The sequence below is a fragment of the Festucalex cinctus genome, chromosome 14 (genome assembly GCF_051991245.1).
Source record: "Festucalex cinctus isolate MCC-2025b chromosome 14, RoL_Fcin_1.0, whole genome shotgun sequence".
Lineage (NCBI taxonomy): Eukaryota > Metazoa > Chordata > Actinopteri > Syngnathiformes > Syngnathidae > Festucalex > Festucalex cinctus.
Window position 1 is genome coordinate 14,856,093 of NC_135424.1, and position 23,890 is coordinate 14,879,982.

Consider the following 23,890-nt stretch of genomic DNA (forward strand, 5'->3'; position numbering starts at 1 on the left):
GGGGAAAAACAAGCCAGAGACATAAGAGCCGTCCTCAGAGTCTGGGCTTCAGCACTGAGGAATGCATCCCACTTAAGCCAGGGGAAGCTTCAACAAAAGCATTCCCTTGCAAAAAAACACCGCAGGGCAGCCATGTGGGAGGGTGGGAAGACACCGTGAAGGCTTGGCGGGGACGGCGGCCGCCTTACCTGGCAGAGGTTCCCCGAAAATCTGGCCAGGCAGAGGCACTGGAAGCCGTTGACGTCGTCCTGACAGCGGCCGCCGTTCAGACACGGCGAGCTGGCGCACTCGTCCACGTCCCTCTCGCAGTGCTCGCCGGCGAAGCCGGGCGGACACGCGCAGTGGTAGCCGTTCACCAAGTCCTGTTCCAATCGACGATACGCACAGAAACATCTTTTAGTGCTTTAACAGGTTGAATTCATGACTTTCAAAAGATAAGGTATGGTTTTCTACAGGCCAGTTATGAAATTATCCGTACTGCTTTTCCTATATTATGGATAAAAAAAAAAAAAAAAAGTTATTGATATTTTTAACAACAAATTGAATTTCTAATCAGAAGTCACTGAAAAATATTATTACAATGACTAAAACTATTGTTCAATTTAATTAGAGAGATGGTAGGGTAAAAAAAATAAAATTACTATATAGGGTAACTAAACTATTAAAATTGCCACAACATTGTCATCGTAATGTTCTGATGTTAAAAGTAGAACATTTTCATAAAAAAATAACATGACTTTTCGCCCACTTTAGCCAAACAAAGCATTGTGAACTACATAGACCATGATACTTTGCGCAACCCATCAACTGTAATTCTAGAAAACCTGCTATTATGAAAAAAAAAAAAAAAAAAAAGGACAATATTGTGCTTATTTTTCAATATCCTGAGCTTTTTATTTATTTTTTATTATTATTTAAAAAAAGTATTTATACAGTATTGTGAGCCTTTTTATATCCCCAACCTCCCCCATCGTATTGTGATAATTATTGGACCACAACGTTCATATCGTGATATCATATTGTGACATTTGGATATCATTAAAGAAGAATTGCAATTCAGATTCTCTTCCAAAACGAAAATAATAAATCAATTAAGCTAGGGATTGGCGAGGCCCAATACCAGGTATTTGTATCGGGCCTGGCCTTATTTTAAAGTATTGCAAGTTGTGGCTTTGTCAGGAACTAGAAATTAGAATAGAAAATTGTTATTAATTTCATGCAATTTTAAGGAAAAAATATATATTGAGATGTGAGATTGCTGGGGACATTTTAAGGTATCAAAATACTAGTGGTATTGGTACTTGGTATCATTGACTACTTAAGAGTTGATACTCTTACTGCATCAGTCTGATAAAATGTTGCTAATTGCTAATTTAAACTATACTACATAAAAAAAATGTGTGGCTTACAGAGAAAAAATACTTCAAGTGTGAAAAAAGTTGTGAAACAATTTTTCAGGCAAACTAAGCATATTTTTGTTGATGGTTTTTGACACATACCTTGCAGATTCCGCCATTTTGGCACTGGTCCATGCAGTCGTTGATATCTATGTGGGGAAACACAACAACATTTGTGAAAAGGAGTTGATGGCAGTGTCGAATTGTTGGTGTGAGGAAGCGCAACGTGGCTCCACAGAGCACAAAGTGTTGAGCAATCCGGTTCTGTGGCCAAGCGAAACTAGTCCTGGGATTGTTTTCAAACTACAGATCTGGATCTGGTAGCAATACCGAGAACTTAGTTTGGACTGCAGGGAGTCGCCAGGGACTACTTTTGCTTTCTTATTAGAACAAAGTGGACGATTTATACAACCACTTTGGCAGGATCGGAACAAGATTTTATAAAAAAAAAAAAAAAAAAAAAAAAAAAAGGCCGGGCTGTCGGCGGGGTCCACAGCTGCCGATGACAGCTGTCAACTTACTGACGTCGCAGTTCTGCCCCGTCCAACCAGGGATGCATTCGCAGAAGTATCCGCCAATCAGGTTGCGGCACGAGTTGGCATTCACGCAGGGCTTGGCGTCGCATTCGTTGGCATCTAGTGGGGGGAGATGGAGGACGCTGGGTTGGTATTTACATGTGCAGTTGACAGCCAGTGAAGTCAAAGAGTTGAGGGGGAAGGCTCACCTATCAAACATGTCTTCCCTGTCCACTGCGAAGGACAAAGACACTTGTAGCCGTTGACCAGATCTTGGCAGGTCCCGCCGTGATTACACGGGTTTGGAGAGCAGTCGTCGATGTCTGCATGAGAGAAATCCAGTCAGGTTATATACACTAGTGGGGTCCAAACTGCACTCAGGGGCCTACATTTTATATTCTGGAGCGCTTTTCCACATAAGATACAAGTGAACTATTTACAAGTAAAACGGCAACATTTCTCTTCATGACAATGTGATGAATAATAGATTCATTCATTTTTAGAAACAAAAATGGTTTATTCAGCCTTCTTCTCGGTGTCAAATGTTCGAATTGTGAAAAATCAAACTCTTTGCCTTATCACCTTTTACAATATATTTTTTTGAAAGTAACTAATATATAAACAATATACAATTTTGCATGATTTGACTGATTTTGGCATGTTTATTAATAAAATAAACTCAAAAAGTGGCATTTTCAATCTTACACTTTTCTGTATGTGGCCTTTGGAGGAAAAAAAGTTTGGACATCCCTTCTGTACACTGTAGCAAAGTATATTCTTTGAACAAAAGTATTTGGACACACCAAGTAAATTTATCACAGGTCCTGCCTGAATCTTAATTCATTTGACAAAAATAATTTGGAAATGTGTGCCCAAATTTGTAAGGAACTACAGCAGAAACTGTTATGCAAGCCCTTACAAAATTCAACCCAAAAATGTTCTTTACAACATGTTGTATGTGCCAACACTCGTCTAAACAATGTATTCTGATTAATATTGTTTTTGTGGAATAAATGTATCAGTTTTATCCATCTCAGGGGGCGGCCATTTTGCCAGTTGCTGTCAACTGCAAATGACATCACAGTTGCTCAGTGCTCAACCAATCATGACTCACCTGTTTTCTAAGTTTGGTCATGTGACATTTGCAAACTTTGAGCCATTCATGGCACATTCACTGCCATAGACGGTTTTAGACGTCAAATATTAATTTTTTTCCTGGACTGGCAGTGAATGAGTTAGTAGTTACCTGAGCCCAAAGTAAATGTGTGTCCTTTTCAGTTGACAGCAAGTGGCAACATGGCCACCCAGAGATGGATAAAAATGGGTGGATTTCATAATACTGTGTTTAAGACTAGTGGGGATGCATAGAATATATTATTGTAAAGAAAGGTTTTGTGTTTACTTTCCTTTAAATTGTCTATCATGCATGTTTTGGGGATTAGGAGGAAGCCAGAGCAAACACCTCAAACCTCAACATGGACAGCCCATCACACGACACAAGAGCGGAAGAAATTTAAAATACAAATTGGGATTTTTTAAATTTATTAATTTGTAGTAGGGTGTGCCAAAGCTGCAAGTGAAAGTCTTACTCACTGAGAGTGCAGGAAGGGCCGCTCCAGCCTGGCACACAATGACATTCATAACCGTGACTGGTTTCTGAGCAGCTCCCTCCATTTGAACAGGGATTGGACAAACAGGCATGTTCCGCTAGAAAGCAAAAGGACAGGTTGCACAATCAAGAACAAGGACAACACACCCTTCTTACTCATTCCACCCCACCTCCAATTAAGGTTTTCTTTTCTCTAATTATATCTCTTTGAATGGGGCCGTTCAATTCAAAAGCAAACTATTCCATCCGCCCAAAACGGCTTGCCAGTGATTCCTGCGTCACACACACATACAACACCTACACTTATCATCTGAGTCCCGCCTCAAATCTCCCACTCATTACCCGCCCGACACGCAGAGCTGCCAGGAAATCATCTTTCATGCTAAGTTGACCTGACCACCGCACTGTGACTTCCCAATGACTGCCCGCCAATCTCTTCCTGAGTGGGGGCACCAGATGAGAGTTGTGTGGGAAAGTGTGTGGGGGGGGAAAAAAAAAAAAAACATGGAGGGGGAGCATGTGCCCCGAGTTACTTCATTATGAGCAAGTTTGGGATGAGCGAGTCACTAAATGAATGATTTACTCAGGGGATGATGTGGCAATCAAGTGAATGAGGAGGGAAGAGGACATCCTCTCTGCTCCAACATGTCGACGTCGACCCCCCCCCCTCTGCACACCTCCCGTCACGGAGGGCACGGTTTCCTGACATGTCTGCAGTTAAGCTGTCAGTACCCCGCGAGGCTCACATTTAATGAGCAAAGAACCATCATCTCCATGGTAAGTGTTTGCAGCAGCTCAACATTAGCATTACCGTCTGCTTCGTGACGATCGGCCCCTGGAGGATCACGCTGTGGATTAGCTGATTTTTTTTTCTTTCTCTGCAGACTCGGAATTACCTGATTGCAGGAGAAGTTCAGTTCTGACGCCAGAACAACCTCCTTACATCTCTTTACATGAGATCAAATCATTCATCAACTTCACTTGCGAGCGAATACTTTCACTGCCGTTGCTTGTTTGCCAGCAGGATTGCACAAAAACTTATTTCCAACAATACAATTCGTCAAAATAGGATCATTAGAGCTGGCACCGTTCGCACTTTCATTCCTCAGTTCCAAACGTGTCCTGACTAGTATGGACATGACAATAAACACAGCTTTAACAACATCACTTTATTCTTCCGCCAATATGAGCCTAATTACAAAAGTGTTAAAGACGAGTTAAAATGTCGCCAGTTTATTTTCTGGAGCTTGCCAACCAACCCTTTCACAAGGAGCACCGTACATGAGTCAAGCACAGTACAGCATGAGCAGGAATGTCAACTCAAGCAACATGAATAGAGAGGGATTTCAAGATTAAGACTTAAACTATCAAACAAGATCAGACAGACTCCAGCATTATTCCAGCATATTAAAACAATTATTAGACCTTTCATACTTTGAAATGTCATGTCAAACGCCACACCCGCACGTCCTTGCTTTCTTGTCAAGCAGTCAAAAATGATTACATAAAGGAAACACTCTGGGAGGTTTCTAATCCACCTTTTTGTGTAGAATTTAAGAACTCAAAAAACAGTGGGGCCTTGATTTATGCGTTTAATTGGTTCCGTGACCAAACTTGTAACGGTGTTTACTCTATGTCAAATCGTTTTCCCATTGAGATATCATTAAAGCAGGAGTCACGTCATTTTTTTTGTTTTTTTTAATACAAAAATATTGTATGCACCCATACATGGCGTTCTGATTAATATTGCATTTATGGAATATGAATTAAGTATCAAAATTCACCTGTTTTTATCCATTTTGTCGTTTGCTACCAACTGAAAATAACATCACAGTTACTCAGATAACAACCAATCATGGCTCACCTGTTTTCTGAGTTTGGTCATGTAATGTTTGCAACCTGAGATGTGATTGGTCGTTACCTGAGCCCTGAGCAACTGATGTCTTTTTCACTTGACAACAAGTGGCAAAATGGCCGCCCCCTGAGATGAATAAAAACGGGTGGATTTTGCTGCTTTATTCATATTCTAATAATGCAATATCAATCAGAATACTGTGGTGAGATAAATTGGGCTGCATAGAACATATTATTTAAACAAAATGGAGCGACTTTGCTACATGTTTTAATGAACAAAAACAACAAAATATGAGAGAATGTAACGAAAAACTGGTTTACCAGGTGTAATTACCCTAAATTGGAGATTGTTAAGTTTTGTGAACTGCAGCTCCTTGCGAGTGTTCTCATTTTATAATTGTTTTACTCTTGTTCAATAAGCAGCCCAAAGTGCAAGTGCGACCCCGCTCTCTCGTTTGACTTCACTCAAGCTGCAGCTCGTAACTCAAATTTGGCTTTCAACACAAAAAAAATAAATAAATGAATTTGATTTGTAACTCGAACATAAGCTGGAACACGTCTAGCGTTGTATAACAAACACTTCTGTGTGGCAATGCAATACTTCTCAAAGTGTCTATTAGAAAACTAACAAACCCCACTAAGCAATTTTGGGACGTTACACAACACTAAGCAGCGTTTTTCATTATGACTCCAGTCAGCAGTAATCCTTGTGGCACTCACCTCTCTCACAGTTGGCTCCGGAGTAGCCCTCAGCACATGAACACTGGTACTTGTCCGGTCCCGTGTTGATGCAAGTCCCTCCATTCATGCACGGCTGGTGAGTGCCGCAGTAATTCAGATCTGTGATATGAAGGGAGTTAACAAGGGATTTATTTAGCTTGCAAATTAAAAGGCTTCAAATTAAGGGTGCTGCAGCCCAAAATGTGAACCTTTGTCGCAAAGATGTCCGCCCCAGTTGGTGTCGCAGAGGCACTGCCAGGGCTCGACGCAGGTGCCATGCACACAGCCGGGGTGGAGGAAACACTTGTCGCAGTATTGGCCTTGCCAACCATACAAACACCTGCGGGAAACAAAAGACAAGCTGTCAGACTCCTATGCACACGCACACACAAAAACACCATGGATTAATCATTTGTTTAGTCCACATTGCTAAACAAGCAACAATAATCTGGATTTAACGCACAGCAAACAATGAGGCAGTATTCCCGTCTTGACTGCTGCATCTTAAAAGGCCACACATGCAACGTCAATGAAACGCTGCTTATGCAACAACTTGGGTCCAAACACTAAATTCCACTTTCAAAGACCTTCGCCGTGGCTAACATTAGCATCGCAACACACATCCTCCTGACCAACAGTGTGCTTGCGGCTTGGCAGGACAATCAGAGAGAAGCGTGGATCCCACCGGGCTCTTCATGCTGCTGGTTCCCATGAGTCAGGAGTTTGGCTTTTGCCTCAGGGCAGGGGAGGAGGCGGAAAACGCTCTTTCTTGATGACCTCTAACATGTCCAAGTCCCTAATTACACGGATAACGTTGCACTCATTCTTCCCAGGCTCCATCAGAAAACTTGACTGATAGGTGTGTTCACTTTAAAAGGTGGCTGAGGGACTGCAATGACAGCAAACTGAGTGTCCTCTCTGAGAGAGCCGCATGGCTATTAGCCCCCACAAATGGACTGTAAAAATAAACCTGTGGTTAAGTTAAACCTCACTCTGTGATTAAAGAGGCTATTCTTAAAAGTGTGCTAATCTTCTCTAAATGAGTAGTGGCGGAGGATTCCCCAGCAAGCTCCCAAATGATTTTCTTATTACGCATACTGGGAAATGCAGCAGTGCTTCCGAGGCACGCTCAACGTGGAAACACAGACCACTTTAACGTGTACAGGTTTGCTAACCCCAAGTTTACAGGTACAATCCATTTAGCGACGACACAAGATTCCCCACAGTATCAGCAGCATTGGCGGCTGCCCCCGCCCGGAGGCAGGTTTTATACAAGCTATGATGAGAAACACGAGCAAGTCAGATCCAAACACAGCCACACCTGTGCGGGAAAACAGTTCAACCTCTTGTTCAGCCAGTGGCCACACAAGCGCTTACAAGAAACCCGATTGAGTTCAAAAGCTTGGGGAAAAACAACAACGCTCGTGTGTTAAAAAAATAAAATAAAATAAAAAAAAATAAAAAACCTAACCAAGCCCACACTCCCTGCACTTGATTTGGAGCCAAAGCAGACAACGAAGAAAGCAACGTATGTCTGACTGCGAGGAGAGCAGAGGGGCTTCGTACAGGATGATTCACACAATGCCCGTGCGCCGATACCCATCTGTGCTTGGCTCTTCCTCTGGCTGTGTGAATAAACAGCATTAGGAAGCCATTAGCTGCACAAACAATACACTTTTAAAAAAGCCCGCCCCAAATGTTACACATGATTTGACTAATAACGTCAGCCTAATTAGGGTGGTGATGGGGGGGGTACATTTCCAACGAGGATTCTTAGCAGTTAGGCCTGTTTTTCTTCAAACAGGTTGCTCCCACAGAGGTTTACAAATAACCCAACATGTATTTGTTACAATTCATCATTACTTAACCAGAGGCAACGATGCAAGTTCACTTCTCGCACACTCTTGGTGTCCTTGAGCAAGGCACATGATTCCCCTACTGCATGAAAACAACACTTGCACAATCAAAAGCTTTACAAAAGTTAACTTAGGAGTTTATCAGCGATATTTGTACTATAATAGTACTTTTATGCTGCACCATATTGTTTCTAATACTTGCCTGGGCACGAAGGGAACAAATTAGTAATTAGCAAATAGTCATCTAGGCTTTCATCCATCAATCAAAAACTTTTTCATTATTTTGCCTTTGGCCTCTGACGATTGTAAGCACGACGGGAAGTTGAAAATTTGGACTCTGAACAGTCACTGGGGTTAGCTTAGCGCTAGCTAGCTGAGAGTATGACGACGGATCTTACAAGTTGGAGTAAACATCATTTTAGACTGTAAGGAACATCTTTCTGTATGTTGATGTCGGGCGGATATGTACACTCTGATTTGCTTTCCAAAAAAAAAGTGAATATGAGGCTTTGTAAAGCACTTTGGACAACATATGGTATAGATAAGCGGTGTCCAAACTATGGGCCAGGGGCCAATTGCAAAATTTGCAGTCCACCATCCATTTTCCAGTGGCCTGTGACATAAACTAAAAATGACATTTGACATGCAAAGATGCAAATAAACTTATTAAAATAACACACTTTCTTTACAAAACACTGATGAATCCAGATAATTCAAATTTACAAGCAACAATTATTTCTTGTACTTTCTGCTTTGTGTCAAGGTCCGAATTATGGACATTAATGATCTTTAAATAAGTGTTTGGAAAATGCTCTGCTCACTACAGTTTTCTTGTGTTTTGTGGAGATGCTGTTCAGTGCAGGGGTGGGATCTACTCTAGTTGGATAGAGGGCCATGGACCACCCCAAAATCCTGAAAAATCCTAAACTATTCGCCTTATCGCTTTTAACATAAAACTCGCAAATGTTACAGTTTTTCCAAAATAACTACAGCAAATATAAACAATATATCATAATTGCTCTTATTGATTGATTCCAGTGTGTTTATTAAATTCAAGTCAAAGAATTTCAAAGTAGCCTTTAAACTTTGGCGCTGTATAAATGCCCTCCATTTAGCATTATGATCCAATTGGTGATTTTTTTTTTTTTTTTTTTGGACTATGACATGTTTTTTTCTGCCAAAGTATAATTAGTAACCCATTCAAATGCATTTGGTGGTTAAATGGCAAACGAATATCCAAAGGCGCATGCACTAGAAAGAACACTACAAACGCCTCTCAGTGCAATGAACTACAACCTCAATAATAAGCAGATCAGTCAAGTGAGGTGATGGACATAAACACAGTTAACAAAACAAAACAAAACCAAATAAAAGACAATAATAAATGGAAGCTTGGATCACTTACGTGCATCCACCTGGTTCCTGACATGACCCATGTTCAGTGCTGCAGCCTTGTCGACATATTGCTAAAAGAGAGAGGAGAAAGTTCATGTTGGTTGCCTGGCAACTACTAAATGCAAACTTTACTTTAGAGCTTAGGTATATTATGTTTCGCACACAATCTCTGGGCACGAATACGCATGTATTCACCATGTGATTAGTCACATTTAGGACTCAAAAAATAAAGTAGAGAATTAGGACACGTTTATTCAGTCATGCTGATGACAACATTTGAATGGAAATAGAAAGGGGGGGGGGGGGGGGGGGTATAAATATCAACAAAGTCATCCATTCAGTAGCAATGACCCAGCAACCATGTATCAACATGAGTCACACTGCAGTCTGGCTGCTTTTTTCATACCACATAAATAATTAAGACATTCTCAAGCTTCTCTTTCAGGAGTTCAGTTATGCAGTGATGTCACTCATTAGTCCACATGGCTAATTCACAACTTCTTACCTGTGTTGCACTCCGGTCCCGACCAGCCTTCCAGGCAAGTCTTGTTCCCGTTGTAGTCGCAGGTGTAATGCCCAAAGAACTCATCCCTGGGTCGACAGAATTTGTTGCAGCCGAAGCCGTAGTAGTGCTCATCGCAGCTGACCCGGATCTGGTACTCAAAGTGAGCAACTGGGCCATTGTGAGTCAGCTTCTGCCAGTGCGGGCTGGGGTTGATCATGCCCGAGTGTGAAGATTTCTCGATCACCTTCCCATCTGCACCTTGAACACCACAACAAGTGAGAGCATCAGCACCAACTGCGAGCGTCTCGTTCCAAGGAATTCGCCATGTTTCGGTGCGAGTGCGCTTGGAATGTGCCAGGGCATCTCCAAAGCGCACAACGGGGAACTCGCAGCGGCTAACCGAAAATGCTTGAGGACGAATCGCAGAAGATAGCTGATTATATGTAATCAAAACAACTATGTGTACTGGTAAGGCGAGAGTAGTTACAGGAAATGCAAAAAAGAAAAGGCGGCTTTTAATGAGCACTTGAAACTGCTTTTTTTTGTGTGCCCTCACTCACGCTCCCTTAAAGTGTCCCAAGTCGGTTTCCAACTCAGGTTTACAGCTTCATGCTGCCCTTTGCATCTGCTCGGGCCAGGACAGAACCGCAGTCACCATAAATTATAGTGTGAAGACACCAACGCCACATTCAGTGCTGGGGCGAGAGCCAGCGTGCCCATCAGCACTTTTTTCCCAAGCTCACATACATTTTTCAAATTGTCTCAAATCAACTTTTTTTTCCCCTCAAAATGTTCTCTTACAAGTGTCTGACCATGTTTACAACATACACCGATACCACACACAGACTTTCGGTTCAAACATGAGGGGGTCATGGCTGTGACAAGAGGACAAGGACTAAGGTAGACCACTGAACTACACACACACACACGCACAGTCACACACAGAGTAAACAATCTAAACTGAGCCACTGGAGCTCAACACAGAGACTACACTGTTCAGCACGTACAGGACACGCACACACAACAATTCTTGTGAATCTTTCACCTGGGAGAGAATGAAAAATGTGTCAGAGAGGTTATTTACTGCACAGAGGGGGTTGACCAGAGGGTGATTCGCTGCTCTGTGTAGTATGATGCAATGTAGCTGAACCATAGTGGATAGGGTGGCTTGCTGTCATTTATTTACCATGTTAGTGGCGCGTACGCGATGGCGGTGGGGCGGTGTTTGAGTACTGGAATCACAGTGAACGGCAACATTTCGCAGGGGCCTGGAATCTAGTGCTTCAGCTATGTGGCACTTCTCTACTTAGCGGCGGCCTGCAGTGTTGGGGGTAGCACATCCCCGCTAAGTGTTGCCCCGCTCGAGGCAGGGCGTAAAATAGACAAGACAAATTTGCAGAGGCCGCACTCCAGCACAGGACATCACAGCATTCAGAAGATATTAACTTTTGAAAGCAAACAGGGCCTTATTTTTCCACGTACTTCATTGAAATCTATCTAAAGACTGGCAATGAAATAAGTACTTCGGACTAGGTCTGATGTAAGAAAAGTCACCTTCCCCAGCACTGAGTGTACATTCAAGGGGGCTCTTCACACCAGTGCCCTAATAGCTCTCTGGGAAGCGCCAAATACGGCAGAAAAGACCGAAACCTTGTTGACCTAATACAGAGAGAGTTGCACAAACAAGCAAGGGCTCAAAACTGCGGTCACCACTTGGGGTGAAACGAGTCCTTGAGTAATTTGAGTACCTTCCTTGGTTCAAAAACATTTGTAGAGTCATTTTTCTCTGCCTCGGATACACACTTATTTACATGTTTAAATGTACATTACACTGTCAGGAAGTAATAGTCAAGTCAAGCTAGTTAGCTAGTAACATAGCACCAACACAGTGAGAAGGCCAACTTCAAAATAAAGCTTACCTTAGTAAATAATATATGGACACCACAGCCTTTTGTAAGGCTTTTATGTTGAAGTTTTTCCCGGCAGCATGTAGCGGCATAACGGCTCACTTGACTGCGTTATATTACCTCCAGCTCTTGCTACTTATTTCAACAACACAATGCTGTCCTGAAATCGTATTCAATAGCTAATTATGGGCGCTAAAAACAAAAATACTTATGCTGACATAGTATTGTAAAGCGCTTGGTGCCAGTGTTTAGAGGCAGCTGAAAGTGAAGGCGGCTAACAGACTAAAAGACAGAGCTCGCAGCCAACAACATTTGGTTGGCAAGAGCCGTCGAATTGCTGTCCAGAGGCAGTTTAACAGATGTAAATGACTCTGCACACTTTGATGCTGACAACCTGACACAGTTTCCGTTCCTACTGATCACATATGACAAACCTGGCTCAATCAAATGTGCCGTTTTAGCCAGCAAAAACACTACTGTGGCTTTGACGTCACTTCATCATAGACCAAAATGTGTGGGGAGAGATTTGTCTAAAATCTCACTCATGTTTTGACAGAGTAAAACAGTGTAAAGTATTAAAAAAATAATAAAATAAAATAAAATAAATAAAAATAAAATAAAAAATAAAAAAGTTGATTATCAAAAAATTAAAAACAGTTGGTCGTTCAATATTAAGTAGAGATATATTTTTTCTTATTGTTGAACCAAGTAAAAAATATATATTAATTTTCATCTAAATACCTACTTATTCGAATTTTCTGTAGGATATGCAAATATAAAAACATTTGATTGGTGCACCGTGCAGCCCTACTACTCACACCATCACCGATGAGTTGGTGACGCTTCACTGCACATACACCTTATGGGGCCTACCTTGACTAACAAGCTAGTAATATAGATCAAGACAACCACCTGCTCCTTCTGCTTTATGTGAGCATGCTGGCAGCAGGGGCGGACCAGGGGGTAGCCGGATGAACCCGGCGTTTCACGCCCCGGTGACAGTGAGACTGCGTGACCCAGACCCTGGCGGGCAGCACCTGCCATCAGTCATCGGGGCAGAATGCAAACATTTTCCCTTCATTTCTTCTTCCCCCCCACTTGCTTTCCCATCTCCTGCTCTCACGCCTAACATCCACCTGTCAGCACACTTTCTTCTTTTCAGACACGTGCTCGCCCAGGAAAACGTGTGGAAGGCGGGTGGGTGAGGGGCTAGCGGAAAAAAATAAATAAACTTCCTTTCCTGACCTTACAGATGCCATGAAGGACAAGAGAGAAAAAGAAGGAAATGGGCTGAAAATGTTACTCACCATTGGTTTCATTGTTGAAGTCCCAAGCTTCTACTATCAAAGTGTAGGATCTCTGTAGAAAAGACAGAAAATTAGATTGTTAGACAACCTTTTAAAAAAAAAAAAAAAAAAAAAAAATGTGTAACACGATAATGATTAAAATAAGGGTTACACAATCTACAAGAATAAACTTGTTTAAAATAAGCGTCACTTCACATTGAGAGCTTCCAAAGCATGTATCTAACAACAACAGTTTTGTTGATCTGATTAAGGGAGGATAAGCTTGCAATATTTTTTTTCCCATGACAGTTAAAAGCAGACAACAAACGGCAGGAAAAATGAGCAGACAAACCCTGCAGGAGGGTGTCTGATGCACAGCAACCAAAAACGACAACCCCGCCACCCCAATGACCCAGCCGGATGACACGACACAGTCTCTGCAGTAATGACTTCAACAAGTCATAATAAAATAAAAAGTACACAAAGCGGGATAATACAGACGGCCCTGCCAAAAATATGTCTTCATCTCAGCCACAGAAAGCTTGCTCGCTTTTGAAAACCGATTTTCCCCCCAAATAAAGTTTTCCACATGTTTACAAAATGTGGCCAGAGACGTCAGCGGATGACTTCCAAAGTTCTGAGAAAGCAGGTCTGTTTTGCACTCTACATGAGATTTGCAATTTCATGCCAATTGAAAACGTGGCGCTACGAAGGCTGTGAACCACCCACACTTGACACTTGTTTTTTTGAAGATGAGCGTCACAAACGACAGGCAGACAAAATAATGAGGATGACAACTCAAGGAGAAATATGGGAAACAGAAAGAATGCTGCGTTCTGGCGGGCTCGTCTGCACTCCTGAAGCACGAGGACCGATCAATGTCGGTAGCACTCGCGTCGATATCAGCTTACACTTTCTCACGAGTCACCACATTCACGAGGGAGCGCACAACAGTGTCCTCTCACATCCTCAAAGGCATGTTTAGTTGTCACATTTTCACCCTGACAACTCTTCTCAGAGGCACACGCCATCGCTACGATGACCTCATTGAGTACACACCTGCTCCGAGGAAAACCCCCGATCGGCTCTGAGCGGAGGGCAGTGGCAATGAGTCACCCGCCCGTTTTTTTTTTTTTTTTGTCACGGCTTTGCCCTTTTTTGTCAGCCATTAAACTTTCCATCTCTCCGGGAGACATTTGTCTCATCATGTGCCAGCGTCTCCTGCAATCAGAGTGGCTATTATTTGAAACACAGCACTCATCATCACCATGCATGGCAGACTCTGACTCACAACTTGGCTGCAAGCGTAACACATGCAGACCTAGTAACAATGGAAATCCAAGAGCTAATCAACAAGTGTCGCCGCCCAGAATGCGGCTACATTATTAGAAACGAGGGTCCACTAGACGCCTTTCCCCTCCCCACTGTAACATTTAACAGCGTTGTTACTTTGGTGTTCCCCTCATGTGTTCTCACTTAGCCTGATGGACTACAACTCCTTTTTTCATCACGGGAGACATTCGGCTTCAATTCAGCTCAACAATTTTGTAGCTAATATTGTAATATTGTATAGCACCACATTATGTCTTAAATGTAGCTCACTCTGTATCCATTGCAGCCTGGCATTCCTGGAAGGGGCCCCCATATGTTTTTTTTATTTTATTTTTTTTATATATATACACAGTATACATATATATTGTTTTTCCCTTGCCCTCTTGGAGGGGTTTAGATAAGGGGATGTTGTTCACATGTGTCAACTGTAGACTTGTAAAGCCCCTTGAGACTGTGTTAAAGGCTATATAAATAAATTGGCCATGACTTGAATAATAAATGAACATTGAAGCAATGCTTCTCCATACAAACATGGATTCATAAAACAAGGTACTATGGATAAGCATTTGAAGGGGAAGTCAACCCCACAAACTTTCTTTACAATAATACACAGCAAAATTTGGAGTGTTAACATTTTAGGGTTAATTTTGTGGGAATTGATTTTTACGCTTGAAGTGTAATTTTAACATTTTCAAAGTTAAATGGTGTCCAGAGTAGGCATTCATTTTACAGAAGTATTTTACATACATTTAGTGTGGCCCAATATACACTTTTGAACTGTTAAATTTAACTTTGTATGTGTTGAATTAACACTGCCAATTTATTTGCTTTCTTTTTGCATGCTCTATGCAACCCCACTTGTCTAAACAAGGTATTTTGATTAATATTTTGTTTGTGGAATACGAATTAACCAGCAAAATCCTCCTGTTTTTTTCCCCCATCTCAGGAGGTGGCCATTTTGCCACTTGCTGATGATTGAACACGACATCACAGTTGCTCAGGGCTCAGGTAACGACCAATCACAGCTCACCTGTTTTCTGAAGCGGTTCATTTATGACACACTTTTGTCAATGTGAGCGTGCCTTTCAAAAAACGGGAAACTCAAATCAACACAGAAACCACAAAGATCACCCAACCCAAAAATATCAACATCAGTCATGGTTGCGACATCACCACTGACGTAAGTTGTGGTTGATACGAGAAACCAGGAATGACTGCTGGATTTTCGATAGTTGACCGTAAAGAGGCTCTGAAACAAATCTTAGAATCTGGTTTTGAAGGACTATCATGTTACTAAAGCACAAAAATGGCCAAACCCGAATCTCCCCGTAGGGTGCAGGACATGCACCCCACACAGAAACTTCCCGGCTCCACTTCCCAATGGGGGATTGTCATCCTGGTGCACAACGTTTAATGTTTTACTGCAAATTCCTTTTTAAGGCCGATCTTCAACACACCCTTCTCTTTCACAGCTGAGGACTTGCCTCAACATGGATGCAAGAGACCTGTGCTGCCAAAGATTTACACCACTTTTACATGCAAGTACCCAGGGCCCTTGTGCAAACAAGAAACCTGCAATATTAGGCTCCATATTTGCCTAATTGCTACACACACACCCCGAATATTGCCGCAACTAAACTGGAGCCAAAACTTTGATGTAATCCAACATTAGGTTTATGTCTAACAGGGTTGGCTGGCGCCAGGTAACATTATCAATTAAAAACAGATGCCTTTATAAACTGATCGGCCCTTTGCCAAAGACCCACCAGGATGATCCAACACTTGTGGAAGCAACAAGAATCACCCTCTAAGCAGAAAAAAAACAAAAAAAACACACATGTAACTCCAAATTCTGTGAGGTGTTGTACATTATGTGAGAAACAACTTGATAATAATATTCAGCATTTTTCCATTCCTTTCGTTAACTTTTGATTTGATTCAGTTTTCTGATTATAAACACCACAAATATAGGATATGTTGTCAAAACTCAACCTAATGGGTTTACAGATCATTACAATTTAAAAAGAAATGAAACTAAAGTTGTAGTAAAACATTGACAATACATGAAGGTCAGTGCTGTCCAATTAAAAGCACGCTTCTCCCCAAAAATGTCTGATTCTGAAATTCTCTTTCCTGAGTATTTGTTTGTAAAATTAAATGCAGTTGTGGAAATTTTTTTTTAATTAAAAGCATGTCAACAAATAAGTTCATTCAAAAGTTTTAAGCTAAATTCTGGTGTTGTAGTTCTCAATATCGGTGTTTGTCTCGAGACCGGTCTCAAGACCATTTTTAAGGGTCTTTGGTCTCGTCTCGGAGTCAAAGGCATTTTTGCGCTGTCTTGTCTTGGTCTCGGACAGGGCGGACTTGGATTTTGGATCAAGACAGGTTGAGACCAGGCCAGCACTATTGTCATCAGTGAGAAACAGAATGCAGAATGCAATGTGCAACTTTAATCAGCACATACAAAGGAAGCATAAAGATAGGTAACCATTAGATTAACTGCATGGTCAAAGCTAAGATCAGACCACCCCATTCTAAGACAATGAGCAAAAATATGCTCTTTTTTTTTTCCTCCTGTTTTTGTTTTGTTTTGTAAACTGTCTTGATCTTGTCTTGACCTCCCGTCATGTTCTTGTCTTGGTCTCTACATCCAAAAGTCTCAAATTCTCAATGTCTTGGTCTTGGTTGGTGTGGTCTTAACTACAACGCTACTAAATTCAAAATTTGTGTTTGTGATTCCCCCCCCCCCCCAGCTCAAAATGCCTTCCACTGGATAGCAATACAAACATGAGCAAAGTTCAGTGTGAACAACGTCAGCAGTAACTTAATCTTAAGTAGCTTTGCCATTAATGTGGTTCCAGACCAAATAACAGCTTGCTGAAACCAAGATAGGAACCAGGTCCTCACTCCATCACACCATTACTCCAAGGCCCTTATCAGCTTGTCTGCCACTGCCAGGTTCACTTTTCCCAGACTCCCAGCTGACTCCAAAGCTTGTCTTTGAACTGCAGATTGCTTGCTCCCGAGCAAAGTGAGTGTGTCCGTTTTATCTTTCCTGGCCAAACAGCCACTATCCAACAACACCAGTTACAAACCGTAAATGGCCTAGATCACCACAGTTCAAATCACAAAATTCAAAAATAGCACTAGTCTCACCACGAAGGGGATTTTTCTAAATGCTAACGCTGGCTGCTCTTAGAGCTAGCTGATGTACCCTCCCAATGTAATTTATCAGAACAAAAACCAAGTCTTACGCCCATATGCCACAGAGAGGGCGAATGTTTGGAATGCTAGAAATGTTGACTTCTTGTCAGCGTTTGTACAAGTACGCAACGTTCGCCTGGAGTTTCAATTGTTTATCTTATCGCAAGGAAGTTCAAAACTTCCTAGCTAACGTTTGCGAACTTTTAATGAACCCCGACAGGCGCGCACAGTTGCTACCTTTTGCAAACATTCGCCCCTAAGTGGAATACGGTCTTTACTGTTCACAGTAATAGGAGGGACAAAACCAGGAAAGGCACAACAGATTTGGCCAGCTTGAGAGGAAATGTAAACAGTTGTGACAAAGACATGTTAACCTCCTATCAGTTTTCCTGAGTCAATCACTTCAGGGGCATCAACCTGAGATCGAACCAGTGATAGAGGCCATTGAGTAACACACAGCGTTTGTCATTACATTCAGGCTCAGTCATAATAAGGCAACTTTGAGAATCCCCCACTAAGCCGGCGATGGCACTGATGCCCTGGCAGGAAGGAATGTGTTGTTTGCACAGAGATTTTCATCACAACAAGGACTTGGGAGGAAGACAATGTTGTACAATCAGCAGCTTACTAAACATCCTGCCAAGGTATGTCAACTGGCATGGGAGAATGAAGAATCTCTCTGTGTGCCAACGAAAACAAAAACACCGCGCGAAGGACTCCAAAGGCCATCCAGCCTTGAACCCAAGAATGAAAGCCATATAAACGACTGAACCAAAACAAGCACGTGTGATGGCCCTTGGTCCTCCGTGAGGGTCACTGACTTATAGGGAAACATAAACAGCTGAACACAATTAAACATGTTTTCTATACATGTTTCCATGCAGGTTGAAGCTACCCTCTTACTATTATGTAACTCACAAAAACAGAAGCACACTTTAAAAATGACCTAGCTAAAAGAAAGATTTTACTCTTATACTTAAATCATTTGCACTTGAGCGCCACATCGGAGCAGCCTATAGAAAACAAACATGTCATTACTCCCCCCACTTTCCAGAGGTGGTCACCCTCAAGGTTGAGCCAACTATTGACTGACTAGTCCCAGTTCATCAATCACTGAAATGCCAAAACAAGCTATAATTAAAAGCTTGATTACTCAATAATGTCAGTTGAACAGCTTTGTAATATTGATGAGTCTTGCAAGTTTTCTCATTGATTAATGAAAAATATCATTTATTTGCACTAAACAGAGTAAACTAATCATTATTCCACAAACTTTTGTGACAACTCATTGGATTATGCCGGTAAATCTTCATCTTGTCATAGGTAACAATAACATGGAAAAATGGTATACTATGGTTTGACCCGAGCAAGAAATACCTACATAGGAATCAGCTAACCCAATTTAAAATGTCTTCTTTGCTATATTGATATGAATCAACATGCCGAAGACATTTCAGTGGCAAGGTTCCAGTTTGCCTGTGAGCCAACATCATCACTGCTGAGTCCACTACAACTGCTTCCTCTTGCTTGTCCTGCACTGGCATTACAACAGCACTGCCGCCATTGTGCTCAGTAATCCTCACTGTAGTCACCGAGGGCGCACCATTGTCCCACGCCGATACACACAGCGAGGGTCCGGCTGGCCGGGCTCACACACTGAATGAAAGCGCGGCGTAAAACGCTCCAATCAAGACGGGGGCTGCATGGCAACTCTTGTTGAAAGACATCCAGCCGATGGCATGCAGCTGGATGCTTGGCTCTCACCCTACCTGATCTAAGCGCATGTGTGCAGCCTCATTAAGTGCAGCAGTTGCTGTGGGTGGCAAGGTTAAAGTGATGAAATGCCTGGGGTCCAACCGAGCGTGACTTAAACAAAGACCCTGCTCGGACAAGAGGCCAGCTCTGAGAGAAAATGAAGGGGCGCAGGGGGGGAAGACTTCATGAACCCGAGGTTCCCAACAACCCGATTGCACCACACCGCTATCCGTTCACAGCAGCCAATCAACTGATGACAAGTGTGATATCATACCTAGCTTGACAATTGACGTGCATTGAGCTAAACGATTTTTCAAGTGATTGATGAGAGAAGCTATCAAGAGACTCGCTTGTCTTTTGAACTTTTCCTCCGGAAAAATGCATCTATTCCCATAAGATTGTCATTGAAAGAGGAAATGGACTGGAATTTAAACCATTTATGGCTTCAATTTGAATGCAGAACTCAAAATGATCTGGACATAGTCTTCCCATAATAAGAGCATGAACAGACTTCTTGCCCTTATGATTCCCCAGTTGGGGTAAAAAAAAAATGTCACTATTGGTCACGAAACATAAAGTAGTGTTGTTCCCATACTGATACCAGCATCGCATTAAAACAGAGGCATCAGCAAGTACTAACAAGTAACATGCCAATACCATTATTTCCGACGCTAATATAGGACTTTGGATGCAGCATCTTGTATCTTGCTTGTGCATGACATTCATTGATGTGCGACGTGTTCACTGCATGTCGAGCCAAGATATCTTATTGGCCCTTGAATGCCCTGAACCAATGGCAGGGCAGCTTTTTCATGTAAAAAACAACAACAAATAAACTAGGTATCAGTACGGTATCGACATCGGCTGATACTGCAAAACTACCATAAATTACTTATATTTTGTCCTTAATCATCTATACTTATCTTACTTAGCATAAACAATAGTAGCCCAGATTGATCGAAGCCCAGGGGTTCAGTGGGTCAGTCTCAGGGCTTCAGCAGACATCAAGAGTCAGACACAGATCCAAATCAAAAGATTAATAATATGGCCCACTTGGCCATCATTTGCTGCAGGTGATGATGCTACATTCCTTGGCCTATCTATCTTATCTAGGGGGGGGGAAGAAGAAAGTGACAGGACAAAAATATGTGCAATATGAATTCACATGTGGTGTTCCACAGGGTTCAATTTTGGGGCCTCTGCTGCTTTTATTGAATCTGCTCACCCCTGGGTTCCTAACTGCATGATTTACAATGCCAAGTTGAGCAAATCTAGTCCAGCACAACTATCTAGCAAAACTAAAGGAACACTTCCTTAAGTTGCATGGAGATGAGAAATACAAGCACACAACACTTTCTGATTTCAAGGTGAAGACAGCCAGACCTGATGAAAAGGCTACTCTACCTCTTCATTTTGGTCATTCTGTTCATTTTATTTTTCTATAAAGGAGGGATCCGTGAATGTGCATAGGAAACTAGTGGGGTTCAGTACCTACAACAAGATCAAGAACCACTGGCCTCTGAACGGGAACAGTTTATCAGCCACCTCAAGATGAAGAGGTCGACTCATAAATGAAGATAAGTCCGTTTGTGGTTTTAGTACTTGGTTGTAGCTTGTGTCATCAATCCAACAAATTCAGTCCAAGGGTACTGGACTACAACTAAAGTGAAAGGATGGGAGGGGAAAGAATGTGCGAGGCGCCAGAATATATCAAATAGCACGCAATCCTGCTGAGAACATTGTTTAACTGACTATTAGATCATAGCGAACGTCTCTCTTTCTGCCCTCAAGTAATAACTGACTGCTGAAACATGCATTAGAAAAAAAAAAAAAAAAAAGTACATGAGATGGAATCACACAGTCTTGGTGTGCCAATGACGTGCATAGTGCTCAACATGCAAAAAAACAAAAAAAAACAAAAAAAAAACACCACTTCCATCACATGTGAGACAAAAATAGTTTTGATGTAATTGTACACATATACATAGAGCCACTGGTCCTTTCACCCATCAGGCGCGTGCGCGCGCGTGCGTGCGTGTAGAGTTGTTCGCGGGCCAAGCCGTGGGGCCAGTCAGTCTGTGCAGTCAACATTCAAATGCACTCCAGCATGGCAAATCATCTTGCACAAAGCTACAACATTCCCACAGGCCGAGCGGTGAGAAAGAGCTGACACTTGAGGAAACCAGGAATTGAGGTTTTACTGTTTTGAACATGAACAGCTTCCAGGGAGGCAGAGGATCCACACGGCACTGGAAAACCAATGTTGTTCTTTTAACTACAAATTGCATGTGATTGCTGAGAAATGCTATCCCGCGGCCAAAATGCCAGACAAAGAAAGCGCTGGTTACACATCGCAGTACATCATAGAAACCGACAGATTTATTTTGTATTTTTATTTTTTTAAATCGTTGCATGCCGAGCGGAAATACATTACAGCACAGTGATTCCCGAAATGATCTAACTTAACCTCAAACTATGGCTGTTTGTAAATCTATGCCAGTGACGTATAGTATAGCAAACAATTAAGCCACTAGATGGCAGACTACATAACCTTGTGTATCGACTTTTCGTGATATTTTTTGTTTGGTGGTGTGCCAAGGGATTCTAATGTAAATATGTGACTTGTTATATGAGCCTAAGATATACCATAAGTGAATCTCGTGAAAAGTTTGCTGCTTCTAAGCCACATCCATGCATTCCCCACCCCCAACGTTTCAGAACCAGTCCTAAATTGCAACACCATTAATCATCCTTTAAACCAAGTGAAACACTAAGACGACCAATATTTTTTAGGCATTTTTCAGAAATGATAATTTATGGCTATCTAAAAATGAGCCTTAAAGCAGCAGCTTGTCAGCCCAAGGCCTTCTCGAGAATTTTTTTTTTACCTCTGCACCTGGTTAATTGGTGCAGATAATGAGACCAGGGGGTCCTTCCGCACCACATTCACATTGTTGTGCTTTCTTGCAAACGCCCTGAGAGAATCAAGTGACTGACAGACAGTAATTGCACACAATTGCCTTGTAAACAACCCCCCCCCCCCCCCACACAGTTTTTTGTTTGTTTGTTTTAATTAATATTATTTGTGTGCTTCAACTCACCGGCCAGGCGAAGCTGAAGGGCAAAACTATCCTGGCCTTGTCATTCCTGACCGAGCTCCTAAAAGAAAAGGTATTCCCTCCGAGGACAGGCGTAGATCCCATTCCGAAACTACACGGCCCCAACGCCGAAACCCTCGACTGGTATTCCTTGAGGCAAACTTTAAAAAAGGTACGACATTCTCCCCGCGTGCATTTGGTGTCCGCCGTGCTCCGTGTGCCGTGGCAGCACGCGCCGCTCAGCAACTCTCCGTTCGTGTTGTGCGTGGACAAGATTTGCAACTCGAACTGTCCCGATCCATCGGACACCTGTTGACGACAGAACAGTCAATACAGCGCCACATTAGAGTAGTGCGGGGAAAGCACTCAAAAAGGTACCATGTTGTTTTCAAACTTTTATTTGCGTGCACGCTGTCATGTTAGCATAGCCGCATTAAAGCGACAATCGATCAACGCAGCTTGAACCGCGTGACCCTTCCCATGCATACGTGCCCCCCACCTCCTCCATTAAAAAAAAAAAAAAAGAACCCCGCTCTACGTACCTTTAGGAGAAAGGGGAGTAAAAAGGCAGCAAGGACGGCGACCCGTCTCCAAGTCATGCCTGCGGACTGAGGTGGCCGCTGGTCGAACTACTCGTCTGGCCGACACTCGGCACCACGGCGCTCTGATTTAAACATGCACGACACGCCAGAAAGACGTCACGATTCAAGCCGTGCGCCGGATCCACTTCCCGCCGTGTCCCGCGATTCGTCCTTCCTCGTCGGGTGGAGATAAGATTCCACTTGTTAATGAGCAAAGTTGGCGCAAACACAAGCCATGCGGCGCTGCGCGTTTGCTGACTGCCCCACTGACGCACTGACTGACTTGACTGAGAGCTGGTGAGAAGAGCGAGGCAGCCTGCACAAGTTCAACCGAGAGGGAGTGTCTGTCCCTGTGAGTGTGTATGTGCATTACACGGCCTTCCTCCACCTTCAACATATTCATGAGCGACGCGCAGGGCCCGCCCCATCGCCTTTACTGCGAACACGCTCACAAACAGCCAAGGTTGGCGCTTCTAAACGAACACGTTATTATAAACCATCAGAGATGGGTGGAGCAGACAAAAAAAATGTACACCAGACTACTGATACAATAGCATACTTCAGAATATAAACATGTGAAAAGTAAAAAAAAAAAAAAAAAAAGTCCTACAAACAATTCATCTAATCAAGTACTGAGTAACTGGTTCTGATTCTTTTTTTTAATCAGAGCATGAAGATCAGATTGAGAACATAAAATGACATTCATAGTGTGCAATTTCAAATATTGCCTAGCATATCACAAACAATACATTCACTTTCAGCCACACAAAAAAACAACTTAATTTTTGCCTTTTTGTGCTCATGAAACAGCAAAATAGGCCAACCAGGCATTGATTACATTGAAAACCGCAATGTTTGCTCAAGTGGCGTTCATGC

General features: G+C 42.4%; 1 protein-coding gene across 1 annotated transcript in view; it reads right to left on the reverse strand.

Moving 5' to 3' along the window:
- Positions 1-23,369, reverse strand: part of jag1b (jagged canonical Notch ligand 1b) — a 36,708-nt gene extending 13,339 nt beyond the window's left edge. Inside the window, exons 1-12 of the mRNA XM_077494999.1 lie at positions 22,976-23,369; positions 22,437-22,742; positions 13,066-13,117; positions 9,852-10,109; positions 9,357-9,417; positions 6,305-6,435; positions 6,096-6,215; positions 3,506-3,619; positions 2,122-2,235; positions 1,919-2,032; positions 1,500-1,546; positions 189-362 (exon numbers count right to left, since the gene is read on the reverse strand). Coding sequence (XP_077351125.1) covers positions 189-362; positions 1,500-1,546; positions 1,919-2,032; positions 2,122-2,235; positions 3,506-3,619; positions 6,096-6,215; positions 6,305-6,435; positions 9,357-9,417; positions 9,852-10,109; positions 13,066-13,117; positions 22,437-22,742; positions 22,976-23,032 — 1,548 coding nt within the window. The 5' untranslated portion in view covers positions 23,033-23,369. The remainder of the gene's footprint in view (positions 1-188; positions 363-1,499; positions 1,547-1,918; positions 2,033-2,121; positions 2,236-3,505; positions 3,620-6,095; positions 6,216-6,304; positions 6,436-9,356; positions 9,418-9,851; positions 10,110-13,065; positions 13,118-22,436; positions 22,743-22,975) is intronic.
- Positions 23,370-23,890: the final 521 nt, after the last annotated feature.